Source organism: Alosa sapidissima, chromosome 13 (assembly GCF_018492685.1).
Source record: "Alosa sapidissima isolate fAloSap1 chromosome 13, fAloSap1.pri, whole genome shotgun sequence".
NCBI classification, from domain to species: domain Eukaryota; kingdom Metazoa; phylum Chordata; class Actinopteri; order Clupeiformes; family Clupeidae; genus Alosa; species Alosa sapidissima.
This window is the reverse complement of record NC_055969.1, coordinates 33,492,256-33,515,968: the sequence shown is the minus strand read 5'-3', so window position 1 is coordinate 33,515,968 and position 23,713 is coordinate 33,492,256. Positions and strand designations below refer to the sequence as shown.

The following is a 23,713-nucleotide window of genomic DNA, read 5'->3' as shown; positions in this document are numbered from 1 at the left end:
CTGGCCTCATGTGGACGCAAGGCCTGACCGATAAAAACATTTACCGGTTTCAAAAAAAACTGTGGGTTGAACATTTGTGTCTGTGTGTGTGTGTGTGTGTGTGTGTGTGTGTACCTCAGCCTCCAGGCGCAGCACGGTGCTGTTGAGCTCGGAGTTCTTCTTGCCCCGGCTCTCTGTGTCCACCTCCAGCTCCTCCAGCCGACGCTCGGCCTGCCACAGCTTCTCTGAGAGCGCCTGGGCATGCAGTGTCTGCTTCTCCAGGGCTTCCTGCACACACGCACGCACGCACGCACGCACGCACGCACGCACGCACGCACACACACACACACACACACAAACGCACGCACACACACACACACACACACACGCACGCGCACGCACACAGACACGGACACAGACACACACACACACGCATGCACATACACAGACACAGACACAGACACACACACACGCACACACACGCACACACACACACGCACGCACGCACGCACAGACACACGCACACACAGACACACACGCACGCACGCACAGACACACGCACACACATACACAAACACACACACACACACACACACACACACACACACACACACACACACACACACACACACACACAGACACATGCTAGTTAACACAACTGGACACCACTGTAGATATTACTGATGTTTACAAAAAAGCTCTGTTGGTGTGAGGCACAGAGTTGATGATGTTGGAGCTTTACTGTACCTCAGCATCCTGAATCTTGTTCTTGAGGGACTGCTGGAGGAAGTTGAAGGCGTACTCCTGGTTGTTGGCCTCGATCATCACCTCTCTGGCTTCCTTCAGCTCGCCCTGGCAAGGCAAACACAAACACACGCAACACAACAAAGCTTAGCTTCCCAGTTCCCATATAGTTCATGCAAGACAACTTTGCCTACTGACAGACTTTGCCCGCCATCGAAATGAAGTCCCCATGCTTGCTTTGGTTACAGTAAAACTCAGTTTGTTGGAGAACATCCTAATCCCAATGTTAAGACACTACAATGGGCTGTACTTTGTCAGTCTGATATGAAGCTACGGTTCTAGAACCTTGCTGGAGTCACACAAGGCTGTGTCTCACCTCCATCTGTCTGAAGCGCTCCGCCATGACGTTGTGGTTGGACTCCACCTCCACCATCCTCTCCCTCATGGCCTTCATGTCCAGCTGGAGCTTGGCGTTGTGGCACACCAGGTCCTCTTTGGCCACCAGCAGCGCCCGCATCTCAAAGCGGATCTGATTGCGCTCCTTATCCAACTCGATGCTCTCGGCCTCCAGGAACTGGTTCCTCTGCAGAGGGCAGGTGAGGGGAGGGAGGCAGGTGAGGGGAGGTAGGCAGGTGAGGGGAGGAGGCAGGTAAATGGGGAGGTAGGCAGGTGAGGGGAGGAGGCAGGTAAATGGGGAGGTAGGCAGGTGAGGGGAGGTAGGCAGGTGAGGGGAGGGAGGCAGGTGAGGGGAGGTAGGCAGGTGAGGGGAGGGAGGCAGGTGAGGGGAGGGAGGCAGGTGAGGGGAGGGAGGCAGGTGAGGGGAGGTAGGCAGGTGAGGGGAGGAGGCAGGTAAATGGGGAGGTAGGCAGGTGAGGGGAGGTAGGTGGAGAGAGGAGGACAGGTAGGGGAGGGGGGGGGCATTATTCAGTCAAAATTCAAAAAGTTCAAAGCAGATGCATTTTGAGATGATGGTAATGTCCACAGCATAGATATTCCCTGACATTCTTATGTCACACTGTGCCACTGAGGCTAGACCTACACTCTGGAGTGCCACTGAGGCTACACCTGCACTCTGGAGTGCCACTGAGGCTAGACCTGCACTCTGGAGTGCCACTGAGGCTAGACCTACCCTCTGGACATCCTCCAGCTGTTTGGTCAGCTCCTCGATGAAGTCCCGCTTGTCCCGCGTGCCCACCCGCAGAGGCACATGGTTGGTGATGCCCTGCAAGAAGGAAAGAAGACAGCCAGAGATGTGTTATGGTACTTGTGTTTCTTTACTGCCGTCATAATCTTGTCATCTTCACTGATATGTTCAACAGACAGCTGTTAAATGCTGTGTGAATATATCCTACAATACAACTTAAATCACCTTTAATATCCCATACTAAAAACATTGTAAGAACAATAGAGTTTTTTTTAGTGGATATAAAAGAACAAAATCGAACTATCAACCCACATGAGCAACTCTCTGTTTCCTAGCAATACTATCTATAGATAGATAGATAGATAGATAGATAGATACTTTATTGATCCCCAAGGGGAAATTCATTCATTCCAATGATATAATTCAAGTTGCATGCAATATCTTACCTCCCTCTCCCGTCTCGATCTGGAGAGGGTGTCGAAGGTAGCGGTGTATCGTGTACGAGGGGCGGAGTGCATCTTCCTGTGCATCAGAGGGCTGGTGCTATGACCATTCAGCCCAAAGATGTTGTAGTCGGAGGGGACAGTGGACAGCCCTTCCTGGACCTAATATAAAGCCAACCATGTGGTTAGGAAATGGTACAGCTCAAAAGGTCTACCAAATGTCTTGATATCATTTAGCTAATATGCTAAATTAGCTAATTCAACCAGAGGAATCCATAATAGGGGAGGTAGGTTGAATTAGCTAATTAAAGCATCAGACTAAAAGCTGTGATTGACATCTCTGTTCCAACAGGTGCCCCTCCACTGTCGGAGGGCCTAGTGTAACATATCTCTCCAGGATCCCTGCTTGGCACCCAACAGGCAAGGGCCCACACAGGGGACAGCACTAAGGTGTGTATATGACTGGGTGTATATGTGTGTATGTGTGTATGTGTGTGTGTGTGTGTGTGTGTGTGTGTGTGTGTGTGTGTGTGTGTGTAGGGGGGGTGGTACCTTATATTCAGACACTCTGTGGATGGGTTTGAAGGCGTCCAGAGATGAGGTGTAGGGGCTGTTGAACACACGGGGAGGGGGGCTCTCAAAGCCGGGCACCTGTGGAGATATGGAAGCCACGCGTTGTCTCACCAGGTTCATCCCACAGACACCAGCAGCCTGCAGCCCCTCAGCTGATCAACATATGGCCCAATCTCACTGGGCTTTAATGTGTGTAATGTGCTAGTAATGTTTACTGGATGCTATTCCTCATGCCCCTCTGATCTTCAACCAGATGCACGATATACATATAACCCCCCCCCCCTCACACACACACACACACACACACACACACACACACACACACACACAGTGATCACAGTGTGCCGTCCCTCCCCTGGCAGTCTAGTCTGGCTCACTCACCCGGTCCGGCCCGATGTCCCAGGAGGGCAGTGACTCCATGGAGCCGTGGTAGCTGCCTCCCTCCAAGTGGCTGCCCGCTCTGGGCCCGTTCTCCCTCGCCAGCCCGCCTGGATCTCTGGTGCCGTTCCCCAGGGCGTCGCCGCTCACGCGCAGCTGGTACTTGGGGTTCTGGTTGGGCTTGACGCTGGGCGCCGCCTCATCCTCCATGGACGAGGGGCTCTCGGGCTGCTTGTTGAAATCAAAGCTGGATTCCTACAGGAAGCAGACGCACATGAAAGAAGACGCGTGTTAGTCGGGAATGGCGGCCAAAACAGGCAGAGAGGGAGGAAGAGAGAGAGAGAGAGAGAGAGAGAGAGAGAGAGAGAGAGAGAGGGGGGGGGGAATCAATGGGCTGGGCCCGGCAACACAGGAGGCTTTCATGCCACCGTATGCTCCACTCGCCTGGGAGACGGGGTGCTGTCATGTGCAAGCAGCCATGCAAAGAGCCTCACATCCGCAGCAGCAGAGGGAGAGGATCAAGTGCAAAGGGAATCACACGCAACAATCAAGTGAATCACATACAAGGGTGCATGCGGAGAAGTCGTGTCATCCAAGGTCATTAACACTGTGCTGATTCACACAGGCCTGTCTGGGCTACACAGTGGATTAGTAATCAGTGACGTGAGATTGGGTGGCGATTAGAGAGTGTGTGCTCACAGATCATGCAGACCAGCCATGCGGGTCCATGTGGAGATTGGGGCTGAAGGTCAGTGTGGCATTTCACACTTACCACCTTTGTCCCACTGTCTGCCGGAGCCCCGCAGGAGGTGGCTGTTGTCACGCTTTGCTTGTCCGTGTGAGGGGATCCCTCAGCGGGGGGAGTCACCGTCAGCGCCACGGGGGGCACGAGGGGCGCGGTGGGCAGGGGGGGCACGAGGGGCGCAGTGGGCAGGGGGGGCACGGACCCTCCCTTCCCTCCCTGGCCCTCTGCAGCAGCAGGTCTGCTGAGCTCTGTGGCTCCGCTGGCTCCCTCCGGCACTGCTCTGCTCGGGGGCTCTAGCACAGGGGCCTTGCCACTCAGAGGGGCCGCGCCGGGGAACGCTTCCAAAAGGGATACGGGGCTTTCTTGCACAGAGAACTTGGAGATCAGGTCCTTCACGCTCCCGGAGCGAGTCAAACTGGTGCCTTTGGAGGAGGTGGCCTGCCTGCTCGCCCTCCACCTCCGGTCCTCGTCATCCAGGCTGCCAGACGACCCTCGAGACCCTGCTTTAGTGGCCGTGGCTGCGTGTCCATTGGTGAGCGGCTCTGAGCGGAGCGCTGGGGCTATCCTGTTGCGTGCGTAGAGGCTGTCCTGGGAGAGAGAGGATCTGGGATGTGAGCTAAAGAGCAGCGGGACCCAGGGGACTGCCTCTGCTCTTTCCTCCACAGTCCAGCCTGTCGGACGCCACTCTCCTCTGCTGATCCCCCTCACTCACCGAGGAGGAGGAGGAGAAGGAGGAGGACAGCATTCTTAATGCTAAGAGACATGTTTGCCCTTTCCCTGATTTTACACAATGAAATAAATCACAAGTGACTCAGACTCCAAAAAGCCAAAGCTTGGAACTCTGAAACGGTAGTGTTTCCTCACATCACACACTGCTGTTAAGAAATAGGATCACTGGTTCATGTCAGCCATGTTGAAATTGAGAAGTAAAGAGAAGACATTGTGACAGGCGTTGAGGTGGTTAAACATCTAAGCAAGGCTTTTAGGGAGAATCTCATGACAGAACTGACACCTGTAGTTTAAAACTGTAAAACTGCAAGTAGATACAGTATGTTACTGACACTCATATCATCACACACACTAGTATCAGTTCTCTGGTACTGAAGTATTGAAGACCATATTGATGGCGCATAACTTACACACACACTAACTAAAAAACATAACTTAACTAGTCACCAAAGACTTGGAGCAACAGATGGAGCAGGAACACTCATGTGGAAGAATGCGGCTGATGTGTTAGTGTCAGTGAAATGTAATTATACCATCACATGCTTCACCGGCGCAGAGGGGAGTGGAATCGGAGGGCTCAAGGAGCAACACATGCCCATCGCGCTCTCTCTGTGTCTCTGTCACTCTCTCTTTGGGGTTGTTTAATGAAGTGAATGGGTAATGTATGGAGGCCCTTAACGGAAATCTGTGAGGGGAAGCTCAAAGCTACACTCTCAGACGAGGAGAGGAGCAAGTTTGAGAGGAGCAGTGTCTCTTCTGGGACAAATCCCCACAGAGCTGCCTCAACAGCTGCACATTTATCTACAGAATAATCACCCTTCCTCTGGAACTCCCCTGTGCACACCTACACACACATACACCTACACACACACACACACACACACACACACACACACACACACACAGACATTAGAATTGTAATGAAAATAAGTCAGTGACCAAAAAAAAGACAAGATTAATTCTCCGTGTGAGAAACCTCAATTAACCATCAAACAGCTTCATTATGCTAATGTGCACTATATAAATGTGTTGGCCCGGGACCAGGGCTTGTTTTTAGGGAAGCACAGGCAGGCCTTAATCCTGGTGCTTGCCTGTCACTCTTCCCCAGGGATGGTGTGCCAGAGGCTGGGGAGCAGCGTGGACCACTCCCTGCCATTGGCTCCTCTGGCAAATCGCTCCCCGGGTTTAAAGACCATCAGGGGATTATCACTTAATCTCCTCGTCAGAGTAATTATGCCCTCCCAAACTAGAGGTCATGTGACCGGGGTTCTGCCTCGTCTCTGACAGCCGGCCACTGTGTTTGACAGACGCGCTGCTGACTGACACTCCAGTAGTGTGTGGGATGGCAGGGAGGAGAACAAAAGGCCTCTATGCATATGAGTTTGTTACTGGGGCTTGATCTCCTGCTGTAAGAAATTGCCTCATTCAGCCCTATGCACATGTATGTGCTCAATCATTTGTGGGAACAATAAGCGTGAGAAGATTTGCATACGCTCGGCGTGCGGGCATACATACATACATACATACATACGTTCCCTCTCTTTCGTAATCCTGAGACTCTAGCGCAAGTCTACACAAAGCCTGTTGTGATGTTGCTAGACAGTTGCCATACCAACCGCGTCTGTGTAGCATGCCAAAGCAGTTGGAGTTGTGCTGGGGGCTGGGGGGGGCACCAGTGAAATGTTGGAGAGTGTGTGAATAGCTTTTTGCGTGTGTCTATGGAAGTGTGTGTGATTGTTCATGTAAAAGTGTATGGCTTGTGTGTTTAATGATGTTTTTATTGTAATGTCTATGACAGAGAGTTTGTAACGTTATGTGTGAATTTGAGTGTGAATTAACGTATTGTGGTGTATAGTGATGTGTGGATACATGGTGTGTGGAGTGTGTGTGTGTGTGTGTATGTGTGTGTGTGTGTGTGTGTGTATGTATGTGTGTGTGTGTGTGTGTGTGTGTGTGTGTGTGTGTGTGTGTATGTGTGTATGTGTATGTGTGTGTGTGTGTGTGTGTGTGTGTGTGTATGTGTGTGTGTATGTGTATGTGTATGTGTATGTGTATGTGTATGTGTGTGTGTGTGTCTGTGTGTGTGTGTATGTGTGTGTGTGTGTGTGTGTGTTTGAATGCATGTACATGTGTGTGTGTTACATGTGGTGGAGGTTTAGAGGCGTGAGAACAGATTAAGCTGACCCCAGACGCTGCAATAGTAGGGACAGTTTGCCATCCCTCTACACCATGTTACCCCACCCCCACCCCACCCCACCCCACCCCCTCCTGCTCTCCCAACATGGCCTCCCTGCGCAGGCTGAGCAGGCTGAGGAGGCCCCCTGGCCCCCTGGCCCCCGGCTCGGTGCTGCTGCCTGACGGACTGGCTGGCTGAAAGCTCTAATGGGTACAGACAGCACCGTACATCTGTCTCATTCCCACGGCAACCACTCCAACAGTCTAACTATCGCAGCCCAGCCCACCCACAGGCCATTTCAGCACAGTCTGCTGGCATTCAGACCCAACGGCAGCCCTGTATGCCCAATGTGAAGAGCAAGGGGAGTAATGAGAGCAAGAGCATGAGCTACTGAGGGAGGGAGAGGGAGGAAGAGAGAGAGAGAGAGAGAGAGAGAGAGAGAGAGAGAGAGAGAGAGAGAGAGAGAGAGAGAGAGAAGGAGAGAGAGAGAGACAAGACAGACAGAGAAAAAAGGGGGGGATGAAAGAAAGAGAGAGTCAGAGTAAGTAAGAGTGAGTGAGAGAAGGAGAGAGAAAGAGAGAGAGAGTGAGTGAGAGAGACAGAGAGAGAGAGAGAGATAGAGACAAGACAGAGACAGAGAAAAAAAGAAAAAAAGGGGGGGATGAAAGAAAGAGTCAGAGTAAGAGTGAGTGAGTGAGTGAGAGAAAGAGAGAGAGAGAGAGAGAGAGTGAGTGAAGGTATGATGGCAAGGACAGCCTATATTCCTTGGAGGCTCTGTGCAGTGACATATGGTGCTGCATGAGAAATGTTGACTGACCCAATTCTGCTGCGATCCTGAGAACATTCTGGCATTGTGTGAGAGTATCTGCATACTGTGCATGTTTATGAATCGCTGCTAATCTGAAAGCTCCTGCTCTTCATCCTTTAGAGCTTAATAATAAAAACATATGTGCGCCGCGTGCCTGACAGCGTCTGCAGTGCCACCCATGCATGTCGGAGTACCAGGCCAATAATCATGTGACGGAGCTTATTCACATGCTAAGTAGGCCACTATGAAAAGATGCAATTAGATAAACAAACTGTGAAAAAAAAAGCTCTTTAATCGAATAGTCTATATGCTGCGACGCATTAAGACACACATGGACACCAGAGGTGTACGCGGTGCACAAAAAATGTAGGATAATTAAAGTGGTTTCCAGTCATGCCTTTGATGGGCGCTCCTGCCTCTCGTTCATATCACACGGGTGTTTCTCTTATCAAGGCGAGCACACGCTCCATTGCCTTCATCAGATCTGTCACAGAACTCCGTAGGAGAACTGACACCTTCTGTGATTTCAAAAAGAAGGGGAAAGCGAGTGGTAGTGCACAGCACACACACACCTAAGACATCCGACAAAGGGAATGGCACCTACAGCATGTTGTGCGAGCGTGGAGTGCGTCGGAGGCCGTTTTGATGTGTTAAGGAGGCTTCAAAGCGAGTGTGTTCGATTAGAATCAGTCCCCACCGGTGCGCCGAGGAGAGCGGGCTCGCCGAGGAGGACAGGTGAGTGGACAGATGTTCCATAGAGCCCACTCCATACATCCACACACGCACCAACATCTGGAGCCAGCCTCTCCACCAGCGAGATGGGATGGGCCTCATTCTGAGAGCTTCTGGCTGTTGTGTTGGTGAGCATGTGTACATGTGTGTGTGTGTGTGTGTTTTTGTAGATGACACAAAAGGACTCATATTTTATGCCCAATATTATTTGTGAATAACATATTTTCTAAAAGTCATAAACTAAAAGCATTTTTCTATAAAATCAATAACAAAATCCAGGTATTTGAGGAATTCAATAATTTCAAAAATTCTGGAAGACAACATTTGATAACATAACAGTCTATATACCGGTAATAATATAATAGGACTGTATGTTTGTATACAAGGCTGAGAGAGACATTAACACAGTGTAAATGTGGGATGATGAAATAGGCAGGCGAGGGCCCGTGCATGTTTACCATGTGGTCCAGTTGGTGCTGGCTCTCTCCTGGCATGCTACGGATGGCTCTGTGGCTGAGCAGGTGAAGTTTCTGGGCCTCCTGCTGGTACCTGTGGACGTCTGCGCTCAGAATGCCTTGCAGGGATCGAAGGGCCTGCTCCCGAAAACACACACGCTCTCTCTGCGCTGCCCGGCCGGCTATACAAATCTGCAGCTCACACCTCTGCTGCAGTAAAGTCTGTGCACACACACACACACACACACACACACACACACACACATGAATGATTGACATTAGTTGACAGTTTAAATACACACTAGAAGCTCAATTGCCCTGGCTTGAGTTGGGCCCAGTCTCTAATAGGGGCTGCGGTAAAGCTGCTTACGGCTCTGGTGTCTGAGTCCTGGCTCCTCTGTAGGGCAGCCTGCACCTCTAGATGCTGCCTCTCGAGATCAGCTAACTCACAGCTCAGGAGCTCACTCTCGAGAGCAACAGACCCAAGCCTGCAACGGAAAGGAAAAGAGCCGTTTCTTCAGTTATTATCAAGATTTTAGTTCCATACGTTTCATGTAAAATGCAGCTGTATTCAGACACAGTGCACAATACAAATAGCTCTCCACAGAACTCCTGGGTGCTTGGATGGTTAGTAGCCACTAGAGGGAGATATGCCTTCATCATGAAACCAGAAGAGAAGAAAGGAGGCTTTACAAAAGTGACAGACAGATCCATCTATTTGCAGGCAATGGATTCATAAGGGACAAAAAGGTAAATGTTGGGAGAGGACAGCCTAGTCTTTAACATATTGAAGTTCAAAATTCATTTAATTCATTCAACAACCTAAAATCTGTAAAAAAAAGAATCACCCCTATTCAAAATGGGCTTAAAACTATTGTCTTCACTATCTGTGTGGGATCTATTACCTGCACTATCTCCATGGCCTTCTTTCACTATGGTGTCTTATTGTAACAGCACCTACACAGCTAGCCAACATATGTGTGCTTTAGCAGAGATGCTAAGCTACTTGCTCACCCTCTCCCAGACCCCCTCTCCCTCTCCCAGACCCCCTGTCCCTCTCCCAGACCCCCTGTCCCTCTCCCAGACGCCCTCTCCCTGGCTGGCTGCAGCTGCAGCTGGCCCTGGTGCACATCTGCTGCAACCGGTGCTCCCTCCACCTGCCTGTTGACGGCAGCAGGGCCAGCAGGCTCCCTATCAGCTTCCCCCAGTAGCAGTGCACAGCGGGCCGTGCTGACAACATGCTCTCCCACCGTGGAGGCGCTGCTGCGGCCTGCTCCTGCAGCCCTCACCCAGGTCCTCTTTACATTCTCCCACGACCCACGCACGCACGCGGTCTGCTGTGCCTCTCTAAGAGCTGCCAAGGAACGGAATGTGTGAGAATGAGACTTAGCTGTGAAAACACTGCACAATAGCAGACATACTGGTTATTCCCTCTCCAGATTAGAGTGTTGTCTTTTGCCATTAATACACATGTGAAAGAGATGGATTAAAACAGAACGGGGCCCCACAACACTTATTACACTCCTCTCCTGTAACTGCACCTGGAGCAGAGAAAGGTGCTTAAAACACCAGGCTCAGACGCAAAGGCAGCTCATGCTATAGCTTTACTGCTAATGAGATAAAGTTTAAATGTCACCTAATTCTTAATTGACAAAAATGTAAACTATAATAACTGCATGATAAGTGCATGTTGTGTGTGATGTCTGTATGCTACTGAGACCTTTGAATTTCCCCTTAGGGATCAATAAAGTATATATCTATCTATCTATCTATGAGAAATTTGTTTAGCAATAAGAAGTAGAGGAGAGGGGACACAGAACCCTTAATGTCAGTGGACTGATAACTGACAGAGATGGCTTTTCAGGGACACACTGTTGTAGGTGAAAGAGGCAACTAATTCAGACGGAGCTGTCTGTCAGCTCTGCTTTCTCTGTGTTTCTCTCTGTAATGTTTATTTGAGAGAATCTGTGAAATCTGCCGGCATCTGCTGAGGGGATAAGCAAAACGCAGTCTGTGCCCCCCCTCCCCCCCACCCCTCTCTCTCTCTCTCTCTCTCACACACACACACACACACACACAAAAGCACATATGTACACATGTGTGCGCTGACACAAGAACATATGCACACACACACACACACACACAAGCACACACACATCCCCTCATTAGCTTGCAGTAGACGTGTGTGAATATGAGGTCTAACACAGCGAGCTTAGGCTACTGTTGGCCCCCGCAGCTCCTTGCCTCTGTGATGGCCAGCTGTCAGCTCCACAAACAGAGTGATTAAAAACAACATATTACATACCTCAGCCTCTTTCTCTCTCTCTCTCTCACTCACTCTCCCTGTGTGTGTGTGTGTGTGTGTGTTTGTATCCTCATGTAGGGAATTTACTGTGTAAATACTGAACATCACTGAGACAATGACAGACAGCTGGATCTCAAACATACATACTGTACAGTATAGAATTTCAACAAACCTCTACTAAACATCAGTGAGTGGTCAAGCGCATAGAATCACAGTTGAGATCAAGCTCCAGTCTTGGAGATGTGAGGCACATGGCACAACGCAGACATGCCTGTTAACTGGCTTAAAGCAGAGCATGCATTCAAATGATGTGACGTATCTAAAGTAAATGATAAATCCAAGTATCTTGTCTCACTCAATAAGCAGTCTGAAAATCACCTAAAGATCCCTGATATTTGTTTTCTAATCCTTTTGATGATGAATTTAAAATGATCACAATAAGCCAAAGTGAAAAGTAAAACAGTTATCTGGAAGGTGATGAAGGGATCACAAAACAAAAAGATGACAAAATAAATGACTATTTCATCCCATTTCACTTCAGTTCAGTGTCCCAGTCTTTGATGTAGTTCTAGTTGGCTCCAGCCTGCTCTAACAAACGACCTGTGTCGATTAGTGCGAGCAGCACTGTAGTCTGTCGCCGAGCATCACTCCCAGCACCACTGAAGGCCTCGGCCCCTCTGATCTCGCAGCGCAAGTGTCAGCCACACATATGCCAGCGCAGAATAATACAACAATTAATGACTTATTGATACCACATCACCACATACAATACACTGTGTGTGTGTGTGTGTGTGTGTGTGTGTGTGTGTTTCCTTGCTTGGGACTGGCATCAAAAGGAAACCATCTATCAGTATTCAACATCTGCAAGGAGCAGGGTGGTTAGAGGCTGATAACTGCACAAACTTCAAGGTGAGTGTGAGTGTGTGCGTGTGTGTGTGTGTGTGTGTGTGTGTGTGTGTGTGTGTGTGTGTGTGTGGGGGGGGGGGGGGGGGGGGGTCTGTCATTATGCATTTCAGGATCATGCCTCTAGTGAAACAGAGTGTTTTAATGGTGTTGTTAAGAGGACGGATCATTTCCCTGTGTGTTTATGAGGGAAGGTGCTGAGGTGTTTAGCTAGGGAGAGTGTGGAGGGAGAACTTGGGGGTTCCTGTAATGGGTGGGGAGAACTTGGGGCTTCCTGTAATGGGTGGGGAGAACTTGGGGGTTCCTGTAATGGGTGGGGAGAACTTGGGGGTTCCTGTAATGGGTGGGGAGAACTTGGGGGTTCCTGTGATGGGTGGCCTGTGAACGCTGCGGTTTCTCTTTCTATCTTCCCTCTGCTAGCAGTTCTGGGGGGGAGGACAAAGACAGGCTGAGGCACATTTCATTACAAACAAAGGCTTTCAACAGAATTGTTTTTTTTTTGTTGTTGTTATTCCTGTTACGTAATAAAAGTGAAACCATGGGGCAAGTGGTGCAGGACACATCCAGTTTTCCCGAAATAACACACAGGAACACTAGACAAGGATCAATTCACACCCTGATGTAACATAGCCACTTACAGAAGAAACAAATAGCTTTTTTAATGTCCAACAATCCCAATTCCAATATCAATGAATTTCCAACACAATTGTGATTCCATCTCCGTTCGCACAAACACACGCAGACAAACACAATACACACAAGCGCACAAACACACGCAGACAAACACAATACACACAAGCGCACAAAGACACAATACAGGCTCTGGCTGCGGGAGCCAGTTGGCACTGAGATGCAGCTGGCAGCGTCCCTCTTCTAAAACAGTGGGGATTTACCAGAACAGCGGCCCACACCCTCATACAGTCATCTGTGACTGTAAGGCACGATGTGCTTCAACTTGCTTTTGGACTCAGGTGTACCCTGGCGAGCCTCTCTGGCTGTAGGAGAGAGAGAGTGACACGCAAAGGAAACACTTTAAACCATTACAGCCACTCAGATGTGCTAGAGGCTTGTCAGTCGGGTTGTGTCTGCGAGAGGGCCGCACCCAGATCCTGTGCTTTTTCTCAACACATATTGCCTATTTACACAAAGCTTTGGAGGACCCGGCCCAAAAAACCCACACAAACACAGACACACGCACATCCATGCAAATATACACACACACACATACAAACACACGCACGCACACACACACACACACACACACACACACGCACACGCACACGCACACACACACACACACACACCATATTTACTTGCATATTTGCATGCACTGAAACAGAGCATGCTGGTGTCAGAAGACGCAAGCATGTGCACTGTTAGTTCCATTCACAATAGCAGATGTAGAGCAGAATGTTTTGGAAAAACAATTCACTAACACTTTGCTTGCAGCCCTCGATCACACTACCGAACTGGAAGCACGAGGGCTGTCCAGCACTGTGTGGCTTGTGCATCTTTTAGAGGGCTTTTAGTCTTTATGCAGACAGGACAATCGAAACAGGAGAGTGAGAGATGGGGTCAGCTCGGGAAGTGACCGCTGGTTGGGATTGAACCTGGGTCTCCATGGGCACTCAGACCGCATGTGGTCGTGTGCTGCTGTTTGCTCCCCAGCTCCCACGTATGCTCCATTATTATGTGCCGTGTTGCAATTCATTATGAGTCATGACGGAAAGAGGTGATTAGGGAAATGACCAAACCTGATTTCATGGATTTAATAGCTGCTGAGTCTGATCTATATATCACTCATAACAGTAAGAGTCATAGAGCGGTTCTCTTTGCCATACTGATTTGACTTGAAGAGAGAATATATGTCATCTGAGACAGCCACACCAAGCCTGGCTGTGTCCCAGGTGTGTAGGAGCTGTGGCGTGTGCTGTGCTGTGCTGTGCTGTGTGCTTACTGCTGTGAGATGGAGGAGATCTCCTGCTCAGTGTTCCTCTGGAGCTCGGTGAGGTGGCCTCTCAGCTCCTGACTCTGCTCCACGTGCTTCCTGATGTCCCGGACGCAGTTGCTCTCTTCACAGACCTGTCAGGAGACAACAGCAGCAGCAGCCGTCAGCAGAGCTCAGAGTGGAATGGAGCACAGAGCCACGCACTGACCATTACTAATACAGGCCCACACACTGACCATTAAAACACAGGCCCACGCACTGACCATTACAAACACAGGCCAAGCACACACCAACCAACCCACAACAGGCAGCAGCACAAGAGCGCACAACTCATAACAGCGCAGACCCCACCTCTGATTACCCTTTTTGCTGAATTACAAAAATATAGCTTAAAGATGCCATGCTAATTCCCTGTTTCCTGTTCGTAAAACAGGGTCTGCTTTGCTTAAGTCTGTTTCAAATGCTAAACAAAAATGTTAGATCAGAGTAAAAACAGGGAAAATGAGAAATGATTGGCATCAAATTCATTTGTTTTGCACTGAAGCTAAGGTAACCCAGGTAACCCTGCGAGTCCATGAAACTGCACACACAAACACACAGAGTATGTAAACACACTAGCTGTTTATCGATGACCACTCACTGCATTCACCAATAACAATGCAATTAACCGCACAGCTCACAAAAAGCCTCCCGGTTTAAATGTTATCTAACGGCATGGATGAAACGCCACTTGACACAATGGCGTGATTAATGTTGGCCTGGCCGCCCAACAGAAGTGCTGGCTGCACACACAGGGCTGCACCCAGATGGGCGTGAAAGGGAGCCAGAGTGGAGCACGCTGAGGCTGTGGCAATCTGTGCAGTCCGCTCCGCTCCACTCTGCTCTGCTCTACAGGCAGCTAGCAGGCAAACAAAATGGCCGACAGGACAGGAGCGCACACAGGGGGGCTTGACCAAATGCGCAGTAATCTGTGATCCGTCATTTCAGAATTAATGAAAAGAATTATAGTTCTGATCATCAATTGTAAAAAGCAAAAACAGATGACTCCACTCAGGCCTTTGTGCGCACATGACTGGATGCAGGAAACACACAAACACATTCACACACACACACAAACACATTCACACACACACACACACACCAGACACACAAGTTCCCATCACCCAGCAGCAGACTAAGGAATGTGTTGGATGACGAGAACTCTGTGAGTCAACAACTTGATGACAAATACTCCAGTCTGGGGTCTAGAGGGCTAAATTGAATATATATGGGAGTGTGATGTGTGTGTGTGTGTGTGTGTGTGTGTGTGTGTGTGTGTGTGTGTGTGTGTGACAGACAGAGTATGGGAAGCAGACAGCTGGTAGATGGAGAGATTAAACTGTGTTTTTAAACTTTGAGTAAGACTCTGACGAGACACTGACATATGAATAGCCCCTATAATAGACGAGATAAGAATCGGAGAAAAGCGCACTCTTGGTGTTCAACACATCTCCCCTACTACAGCCTGTGATAAGGGATAAGAGCAGGGTCGGTTACCAGGTTGGAGGATGACACTCCTGCATGCCCGTCTGCAGACACAGTCTCCTGGAGGAGCTGCAATTTGTCCTCCAGAAGCTGCCTGAGCTTCAGCAGGGAGGAGGCCTGGCCACTGGACGTCCCCGAGGACTGTGGGAACAGGAGGGCAGCCGGAGTCAGGACAGACCTCTGGGATCCACCAGCAGCTCTCAAACACGCTAGTCTACACTCCCCCTCTCTCATGTCCAAACATCAAATATTTAGCCTACTGTTCTGGTCAAAAGACAAAAGACAGCGCCAGGCTGGCAATTCTGCTATTTAATCTCAAAATGACACTGACACTTTTTGAAAAACAATCTAAATTTAAAATGTGGAAAAATGGTGGGACATGAAAGAAAAGCACTGGAACAGCACTGTCTCCAGGGGACTAAGACATATAACAACAGATTATGAGCCCATGCACCAAAAGTTATGTGGCTACAAATATCATAGTCTGCCAATCAGTCAGTCCAAACAAAACAGTGGGTAATTCCCAGAGTTAAGCCCCTCTCTCCGTGGGTGTGTGAAGAAGAAAGCAGGCAAACAAGACACACACTGGATGTGTTTATATGTTTAGATCCATATCGCTGACACTGAGAGCACAATCGGACTTAATCTCCATTACATAAGAGACTCTGGAGTAGTGCAAACAAACTGGGTGAGGAGTGAAAGTTAATCATCAGAAGGCCGATAATGTTTCAACAGAGCCACATTAGGACTTCCAGATACCAGCCCAAACTTATAAACACAAGTTAACAGCAGACTAGCTTGAATGCTAACTCAATGCTAATTTAAGGTACAAAGTGACACACAGAAAGACAAAAATATGCTCTCTCTTGCTTTGCACATAGTAGACGCAGTATGCAAATAGATGGAATGATCATATTCATATCATTTCAAATACATTCAGCGCAGCGGTGCTCTGGAAAAGATTATCCAATAGAGGGCTCATCACAAAGACCTGTGCTCTGCTCTCGGCCTCGGCTACTTTTATCCAAACTAAATGAGAAACACAGTTCCGCTCGGCACTTCATAACATCAGCTCTCACACTGCTAAGAGTAAAGTTGCCGCCGCTCCGCGGAGGAGTCCCGCGGGGGACTTAGTGTGCTACTCACGAGTAATCCCGGGGACCCACAGCAGCTCATGTTGAGGGAGAGAGGAGCTTAAGGCGGCTGCATTGCTTTGAGGGGATTTCGCTTGACAACGCTGTGTTTGGAGTCAGTCCTGTTGCTGTGGATACAAGGGTGACCCCCTCTCTCAGGATGGCCCACTAACCTGCAAGTGTCTGCATTGGCCAGTGGCCTCTCTGTCTGTGCTAGTGTTATACATTGGAGTGTGTGTGAAAAAGGATTCTTGCTTGGTTAAGTTCTCAATTAAGTTTCTTTGGTGGTAAGCAAGAATAAAAGTGGTGTGTGTGTGTGTGTGTGTGTGTGTGTGTGTGTGTGTGTGTGTGTGTGTGAGAGAGAGAGAAAGAGGTAAAGGAAATACAAATGACCAACCAAGCACTTGAGAAGCAAAGACTTTAGTATAAATCCCAAAAGAGATCCACCAGAACCCTTGAACTTTCCTGATTGCTTAATGCTTAATGTAACTGTTTACCAGACATGCACACAAGACGCCAGTGGAATGGAGCCTTAAAACAAAATCTTATGTACACACTCTTATAATGGGGGCCTACAACACATCAAATATCAAAATAACAAAATATTAAACCAATTCAAATATGTTCTCATAGGGCTGAACAAAGAGAACACCAAATACCACAAGAATGCAGAGGTGGGTGGTGGGAGCACTTCAAAAAACACTCAATAGGGAAATATTTGGCCAAACATGGGAATGGTCAGGAAGCATAACAGGCATGGGAGGGCATGGGAACTCCTCTGAACACACACACACACACACACTCAAAGAGAGAAGCAAAAATCAACAACAACCCAGGCCAATGTCATACTTTAGATATTTCAGATAACCACAACACAGATACTCCTGTTTCCACTCTACGCTGTGTGTATGTGATACTACAAATTCCTAAATAAAACACACAGACCGTAAAATGTTAACTGAAACCTTGGCTTTTCTGTCTATTTCAACGTCAGCCTTGTCTACATGGTGTGGCTGGTGTGACTTTAGGCCTGCTCACTGGTGTTAAGCAAGACATTATGTGGACATCCACACCATTTTCTGAAGGTAAAGGTTTCATCAAATAAAGGCTATAGCCCAGTATTCCAGAGGGGAACAGAATACAGGGAATAGTAGTATATGTCTTGTGCCCTTACCCTGTGACTAATCCTCTCTACCCATTCTGGTGAGCTAAATGGGGACACACACAGCACATGGGGGCATGCAGCTCATGATACATACTGTAGGGGGATTTGTGCAATGCTGCTGGCCAGTGTTCTTGGGTATTGCTGTTCGGGCATATTCCCATTGATATTGGGCAGCAAATGTTTTTGGAGATCTCAAATAAAATAGGCAAACTGCCATGATCATCTGATCAGACCACGGTTATGTGGTTGCCCAGCAAGTTGCCACAGGCATCATCGCTGGGTCTTAGGTTAAGTAACACAATGCAGGAATTCCCCTTTTCGCAATCTTTAACATACTGAGTACCCATTTAGCGATAAGGGGGTACCCAACTTGTCTTAACACAACAAAATGGCTCATGCCCCTACCCACGCCAACAACGTTACATGCAATACCAGGTGCACATCGGCAGTGTCAGGGCCTCCATTCTCCATATTGTAAGTCGGTGTGGCGTAAAAATGAGTAATACAAGAACTACAATGTGTTGCTTTAAGACTTAAATCATTCATAAATACTGTATACTGAGAAAACACATCCCAAGGAGAGAGGCCATAAAATATGTCCAGAAGACCAACTTTTAACCTCTTCATCTGCAACTTTGCCTAGAACAACCCTGACACATCAACCCGACACTATCAAAGAAGTCCGCACTGGTACAGACGTGTCTCATTACACAGAGGTGCCAAAATCAACACGAGTGATACAGAAACTGACAGTTATGCTGTTGGGAACAAAACAAAAAGCTCTTAAGAGGTTTAGGAAGAGAGCCAAGGACCCGTTTAGGGCCGCAGGGACCAGGGTAGAGTCAGAAAGAGAGAGAAAGAGAGGGAGAGAGGGAGAGAGAGGGAGAGAGAGAGAGAGAGAAAGAGAGAGAGAGAGAGAGAGAGAGAGAGAGAGAGGGAGAGAGAGAATGAGAGGGAGAGAGAGAGAGAGAGAACAGGGCAAGACTGGTAGAAGGGAGTTGATCATTACCTTAAGTCCTGTGCAGGTAGAGTACATCTGTCAGAGCGTGACACTGAGCAAAACTGAAACTGAGGAGCAAAAGCACAGAGCAGGAGAACAGGAGGAGAGTAACAGAGGAGGAGAGGAGGAGGAGGAGAGGAGGAGGAGAATGGAAGAGAGGAGGGGAAGTCACAACTTGTTTTTCTGGTCACTTGCCTGTGAGTTCACATTGGGGAATTTATACAGGTGTTCCGTCGTCTCACTCATGTGCTCAAAGCTCTGAAGTGAGACTCAGATGTGGACAACTGACCTTGATATCTGTCATTTACAGACCACTAAACTAGAGTAACACATGCATTCCCAATGTCATGGAATCCCACACACCCTCCCACACACCCGACCTGAACAGACTGGCCCAGTGCTGGCAGATGCCACTCTGAGACATGCTAGCTAGGGTGGGGTTAGTTGGGTGTGGCAGGCGTCTGTTTCTCTCACTTTCTAGCTTTCTCACTTAATCACACTGAGGTGTGGAACCATTGAAAGCCGCTGACTGTGGCGATGACCCCCCCCAACCCCCCCCCCCCCCTACAGGACTCCCCAGGTTGCGCAACATGCTGTTTTTCTACATGTGCCCTCTTACCTGCACTCCCCAAGCCACCTTCACCCCTTTCAGAAGAGTGGGGGGGCAAACATTGGCTTACACAATCCAAGGAAACATGCAGATAGACATGGTATTTTTATGGTTCCTAGCTTCAGAAGGAATTCAGAAAGAGGGTGCAGTGATAATGTTTACAGCGGGCTGAATGACCGTAAGTGATAGTATTTTACATCTGGGACCTGTCAAACAGAGATGTTTGTGGACTAAAGGGAGGCAAGGACACACAGTTCAAATGCTTCAGAGTCTCAAAGATGGATTACTTCCAGTTCAAATCAACGTGTACAGGAAATGAGTCAAAAGCATTTAAAGCATAACATAACATAAATCACAAAACTGCTTGTGTTGAAATACCCTGTATGCTCCCTTAAAGATAATAATACATAAATAATGACCTAGCTTCTTTCTAGATGAAGGACACACACACACACACACACACACACACACACGCGCACACACACGCACGCGCACACACACACACACACACACACACGCACACACACACACACAAGCACGCACGCACACACACTCCCTGGCACATGCACACATTGTAAACAAAGTCAAAGTCAAGAGAACTGGGTGTGTGTGGCTAATTAAACACACATTAAATTTACATAATACGACGGAAGCTAAAACATTATCAGGACGTTTGCTCTGACGAAATTTTGAGTTATATGGTCAAATAGTCCTGCTCAGTCATTGTGTTTCTTTTACCAAAACCATGAATGAATCAGTTTTTTTTTAAAGAGGCTTATCTTCTAAAGGGGCCCTGTGGTTCACATATCATTTATCTGGAGAGGAACACAACAGTGTAGAGCTGCTCATTAACCCCAGGTACAAAGAGATGCCTGTCGAGGACACATTGCCACATCACAGAAGAGCAGCCTTGAGGACGGCGTGTTTCTGATCTGAACTCTCAGAAACACCTCAAGCCACAAAAGAACTCAAAAGAACTGAAGAGAGCTCAAAAGAGCTTTTGACAGAAATTATTCAACATGTCTAGAGTTTCTGAACTATAGTGGGGGGTAAAGAAGATGATCTATTAAAAATAGATTTCGTTTTCCCAAAGACTGGTTAGCAGGTGCAGGGTCGCTATGTGAGATTGAATGAGTGGAATGGGTTATCATGTATTGGGGATACTAAGTTGGGATACTTTCCCACTTTAACAACTTGTCAAATCACAGATATGACTGTGTCCAAGACTTACTATTACTTTGACCTTAACCTAATTACTGCTGTTATTGAGCATAATATGACATATATAGTGGAGGCATGAGGAGAAGCACAAGCAGCCTGTACCACTGCACCTTCCATCTCTGGCCTCAGCTACACTTGTTTCTGTGGTGCCTCGTGAAAGACTTGTCATTCTCCAGCTGCACAAGACACCTGAGGCTCTAGCTGCCACTGAACGGTGTAACCCTACAGCATGGCAGCCATAAGTCTGTTATTGGCAACACTGGAGCGACAATTTGCTCCACATACCACGCTGACAGGGGACCTGTTGCCATGACACCATGATTAAGTCTTTTGGAATTCAATTCTGCAGTCATGGGTGTTGTCCAGGAGACCTGAGAGCAAATTCCAGCTTAGTAGCCACACCTGTTAGTGCTGCAGCTATGACAGGGTACATACCACATTGTCATTTAAAAAAAAAAAAAAACAATGCCTCAGTATGATCAAAGCAGCTTCAAAAGCATGGGTGACTCCCCAACCCTACCCCCAGCTCAGACATGTTTACTTTTCAGACCTGTCCTATCCTTCCCAATCAACCAATCAATTGAAGAACATATCCAGAGGCAAGCATGTTATAAAGCTGTATACTAGATACTTATTTGTAATGTTTGCAGAGTACAGAGACCCCACTGTGGTCCAGTCAGTACATGAAAAAATGACTACTCACAAAAAGGGGAACTTCAAAATCAGTGACAGACAGCCATTCCAAATGATCTGTATGCTACATGAGTCTTCCAATAAGTTCATATTCCTTGATTCCTCGGAAATCCGATTCTAAAACTAGAAATGCTTGGAAATGAGTTAGGAAACATGCTGTCTGTCTGCCAAAAACTGCAACTGAACTGGCACTAATTGATATAAATATTGACTGTGCATTTAACCTCTATGGTAAGGGCATGGGCACCCACCTATGCTGTCTCTGCTGGCATCACAGCAGTCCTTCAGCTGAAGCTGTGCTACTGTAGACCCCACCGCTAGAACAGGAACGCAGACACAGGCAGGTAACACAGGTTATAGGCGCTAGTGCCATCAGAATAGGAACAAGTTGTACAGGCCAACACTGGATAATTATACTTCATTAGTTTGTCTTGACTGCCTTGTTAACAAAGGGTGGTGATTATGTAATTGGGAGGAGATCATGTGCAACTAGATGCATGTCAAAATACTGAAATATGCACAGCACACATTCTTGCAAACACAAAAAGACAGACAGACAAACAGACAGACAGACATGCACGCACGCACGCAACGAGACATTACAGAAACACACAAAAGTGTACACACACAGTTACTCCTGCATTATTTCTCCTTCCTCACACTCACATGTGCACACACATTCACATACAAGTATGAAACCCTAAACACAGACCCAGTAATGTTTCTGCCCTTTCACACAAAAGGTGAGAGTTCAATTAAAGCAATGATTCGGAGTAATTTCACCCTAGGGTCCTTTGCACCATGACCCCGAGCCAAACACCCTCCCAGAACCTGTTTTCCCTTGGTCGAACCCTGGTCGAGGAGCCCTGTCAGAAACGAATTAGTTTCTGCAGGCGTAATGTAACCAACTTTTATCTCGTAAATTACCCCACTAATATTGCCCTGAATGGTACGAAACTTCTACAGTATGTTCTTTACTCATAAAACGAGGCATTGAAAAGTTTGTAAGTACACCAGGAGTTTATTTAAATAACACTTGCCTGATGGATGCTACAGTACCTCCTTGGAACAACACAAATGTACATAGTGGGAAGTATGGTTGGAAATCTTTGTAAAATAAGTTAAGTCTGTGTGGATGTTAGTTGTTCATTCTCGTAAAGTTGGTGTGTGTCTGCTGTCCTTAACAACATAATATATTTTTTTCCGAAGTGTTTACAACTTAGTGTTAATAACTAATAATTGTTGCAAACTGGTACTAAGAACAAAATATTAGTGCATTCCTGGATCTACATCCTTATGCATGCTTCCTGCCAGGAGTTTTACGGGCTTTTCCCAAATCATGGAAGTAACGTCGACACATCGGTATAGTAACAGATAATACTGTACTTTACAAAATGCATACTGGTATGCACATTCAAGTAAAACAAACAGGAAGACACACAAAACAAAATCAATTAACCATATCTAAGCCCTTGCTGCTAGACCAACCTCATAATGCATTAGTAATATACTATTATTAGAAAAGTGCCAAATTTCACAACAACAATCTAAAGCACCTTAAGAAAGGAAGAGCAAACCAGACAATGTAAAGACCACAGACATACACTAATGCCATGTAGAGCCAGACAGACATGACAAAAGCACCACAGATGACTAAGAATGCCAAAAATCTCATTCATCTTTTTGTGTCACTTCAAAACACAAAAAGTGTTAACAGGCTGGCATGAGGTTTAGGAGAGCTGCACATGGCTTAAAGGCTGGTCCTTTTAATAACTGTTTATGACCTCCGAACAATGCACAAGGTCTGGATCTCAAACGGACTGAACTCAAATGTGAGTCCTGGGCCAAGCCCTTAGTCCTGAGATCAACATTCACCACTCAGACCAACAATAAGATCAAAACCCATTCCACAGCTTTGTTCCAGAAACTGGAATCAGTAATTCCTACATAGGGATGATCAACTGCTCCTGATCTATGCTTTGTAATTACCTTGTTACACCATATTTTATGACAACAACAGTTGTCAAGAAAACATAGTAAATGTCCTGCTTACAGGACCTTTACCAATTGAAAAAGTTAACGTGTGACTATGACTATATCGGTTCTGGAATGCTTTTTATTCTGGTTTCTAATCTGGAAGAACAAGTCAAAGTTCTGACACACCCTCTTTGAAACGCTCTCTGGCACCACCAGACAATGTTGTAACAAGGCAAAGCAAAAACTCGCCTTGGGAATATTACAACATGGGCTACATGGGAAGATTGCAACTTGGAATGCACCATGTCAATCAAATGGCAGTGGCCTG

At 47.5% G+C, this 23,713-nt stretch overlaps 1 protein-coding gene across 3 annotated transcripts in view; it reads right to left on the bottom strand.

The window, feature by feature from the left end:
- The window catches only part of LOC121679977 (cingulin-like protein 1), a 38,984-nt gene that overhangs the window by 12,347 nt on the left and 2,924 nt on the right, over positions 1-23,713 (bottom strand). The window contains exons 1-13 of one of the 3 annotated variants that reach the window (XM_042059083.1): positions 18,894-18,935; positions 15,599-15,727; positions 14,072-14,196; positions 9,277-9,394; positions 8,910-9,128; positions 4,034-4,594; positions 3,265-3,516; positions 2,863-2,961; positions 2,314-2,472; positions 1,853-1,945; positions 1,100-1,306; positions 727-831; positions 115-267 (exon numbers count right to left, since the gene is read on the bottom strand). In XM_042059083.1, the coding sequence (XP_041915017.1) occupies positions 115-267; positions 727-831; positions 1,100-1,306; positions 1,853-1,945; positions 2,314-2,472; positions 2,863-2,961; positions 3,265-3,516; positions 4,034-4,594; positions 8,910-9,128; positions 9,277-9,394; positions 14,072-14,196; positions 15,599-15,727; positions 18,894-18,920 (2,247 nt within the window). In that variant the 5' untranslated portion in view covers positions 18,921-18,935. Of the gene's footprint in view, positions 1-114; positions 268-726; positions 832-1,099; positions 1,307-1,852; positions 1,946-2,313; positions 2,473-2,862; positions 2,962-3,264; positions 3,517-4,033; positions 4,595-8,909; positions 9,129-9,276; positions 9,395-14,071; positions 14,197-15,598; positions 15,728-18,893; positions 18,953-23,713 lie in introns of those variants that run through there. The other 2 variants (XM_042059084.1, XM_042059085.1) reach the window with 2 other exon arrangements.